This window comes from Sinocyclocheilus rhinocerous, unplaced genomic scaffold (genome assembly GCF_001515625.1).
Source record: "Sinocyclocheilus rhinocerous isolate Xijiao unplaced genomic scaffold, SAMN03320098_v1.1 scaffold463, whole genome shotgun sequence".
NCBI lineage: Eukaryota > Metazoa > Chordata > Actinopteri > Cypriniformes > Cyprinidae > Sinocyclocheilus > Sinocyclocheilus rhinocerous.
The window spans coordinates 537,574-539,725 of NW_015627535.1; the positions used below are offsets into that span (position 1 = coordinate 537,574).

At 41.8% G+C, this 2,152-nt stretch overlaps 1 protein-coding gene across 2 annotated transcripts in view; it reads right to left on the reverse strand.

Annotated features, from left to right (window-relative positions):
* The window catches only part of LOC107728499 (transcription activator BRG1), a 38,778-nt gene that overhangs the window by 13,970 nt on the left and 22,656 nt on the right, over positions 1 to 2,152 (reverse strand). For both annotated transcript variants that reach the window (XM_016538699.1, XM_016538690.1), the window contains exons 25-28: positions 1,128 to 1,355; positions 947 to 1,024; positions 621 to 839; positions 275 to 537 (exon numbers count right to left, since the gene is read on the reverse strand). In XM_016538699.1, the coding sequence (XP_016394185.1) occupies positions 275 to 537; positions 621 to 839; positions 947 to 1,024; positions 1,128 to 1,355 (788 nt within the window). The remainder of the gene's footprint in view (positions 1 to 274; positions 538 to 620; positions 840 to 946; positions 1,025 to 1,127; positions 1,356 to 2,152) is intronic.

A 2,152-nucleotide genomic window follows, 5' to 3' on the forward strand; every position in this document is an offset into this window, starting at 1 on the left:
TTTTTTATTTTTTTATTTATTTATTTTTTTTTTTTTACCTTTCCCCCCACAAACTGCAACTTTTCTAAACAGTATTGTAACTATTTTTTAACTATTTTTAAAATGGTAATTTTTTTTGTGTGCATATATTCCACAACACATCAGGAAAAATTGTTCATGTTCCTAAATGAGAAAAATTTCCTAAATGTCAAAAAAAATAAATAAAACAACATTGCTGAGGATCAAATTGACCTGCAACATAAGAGCTACAGAGAACATGACCGAAGCGACTAACCCATCCTTGTATTTAATTACTGCATCCACAATCTTCTTCATTTTCTTGGTGAGCGTGGGAGGGTTAGGCGAGAGTTTTTCAGCAGGAGGACGACCTCGTTTCTTTTGCTTCTTACGGTCGTCATCTTTATCTCTGCTCCGCCCACTGGAGCTAGGCGTGGCCGGGCCTGGAAGGTCGAGGTCACGGTCCCGCTTCCTTTTCCGAGTCGTTTTCTTGTAGCGCACCTCTTCTTCAATCTCATCAAGGGTGCCTTCCTCAATGGCCTGAGAACCAGTAAAATACATCAATATGCCTTCCTTTTTATAACCAAAGGTTCAATATAATGCAGTCGTGATTTCACATTCACCTTCAGCCACTGTTTCTCCGTGAGGGAGTCACTGTAGTCCACTTCTTTTCTTTGACGGGAGCCACGGCCAAACATCTTCTCATCTTCTTCTTCGCAGGTGAGCCTTTCCACCTCTGCGTCGTCCTTCATGATCCAGGTGGGCAGCTCATCCTCCTCCATCAGCCGGGGTTTGCGTTTCGGGTTACGTGCCTCTTCACGGCGGCGGTCAAGATCCATGCGCTGGATGAAAGGAAAACAACAATTAGGAACTCATTAAGAGAAAATCAGGAATCAAACAAAACAAAAAGTGTCAATTTAACGGAAGTTAAACAAGTAGTGCTACTAACCATGAAGTGATCGAACTCTTCCTCGCTTCTAGCGATCATCTGATTAACAGTCTCGTCATCTGGCACTTCATCTTCCTCCTGAGATAAGAGAGAAAACCAAAGAGAGAGCGAATGTTAACTATAGAAAACGGAGGCTGTTGACAGGGCACTGAAATTGTCGATCATAAACGGGTGTCCGCACCTCATCCTGCTCTTCGTGCTCCAGGATGGCCTGCAAGAAAGCTTTGCGCTCGTGGCCGGACGACTTCTGGTCGAACATACCGGCCTGGATGACCTTCTGGTCCACATTCAGCTTGTATTTGGCAGCAGCCAGGATCTTCTCCTCCACGCTGTTCACGGTGCACAGACGCAGCACACGCACCTCGTTCTGCTGCCCGATACGATGGGCGCGATCCTGGGCCTGCAGATCCTACGAGAGACCAGAAAGAAGTGATCAGTGACAAAATATTGTGAGAACATGGATAAAACTAACGAGATATTATACCAAACCAATTAGAATCATGACAATCACAGAGAGGAAACCTGCTGTTTAATATGACTGAAATTGCTGCTATTCTACTTAGAAGAATTATAATGCATACGGTTCATAAGTGTTCTATTAAGTGTATTTGAAAGTGTGCATATCATGTATACATGTTAATGCATAGGATGTCAAATGTTTGATTATAATTCGGTATTTTATTCTGTTTTTTTTAAAGGTTATCAACTAATCTGAATCTATTTTGAACTTAAGCTGAACTTTTGCTATTGAAATGGCAAACTACTGTTTCAAGTTCGCCATCTAACTTCAATCAAACAATCATCTGTTGAAAAACTGCTTTAATCAGTTATGAAATTGAATGGAAATCAACACACTGCAAACCAACCATGACTGTAGAAAGTTTGTTGAAGATGCAAAGTAAAAGCCATTTTTGAGTTGATCCTTGTGTCCGTGGTTGACTGAGCTCTTTTTCGAGTTAGAGGCAGTACTGATGTGTGGACAGCCCTCTACATTGCGAGTAAATCACTCGCATATGCGACTAAATCTTCACTCTGGGCGACTAAATGATGTCTAATATTAGCCAATTGCTAATAAATTCTCAGATTTTACTCGCCAGTGTGTGAGTTGGAGGCTACGTATAAGTTTAGCACAGATATATTTTCACTCGCCGAACACTCTCTGACTGAGCGCATCAGTTTCACTCTCCGCCAAGCGATCTGTGATAT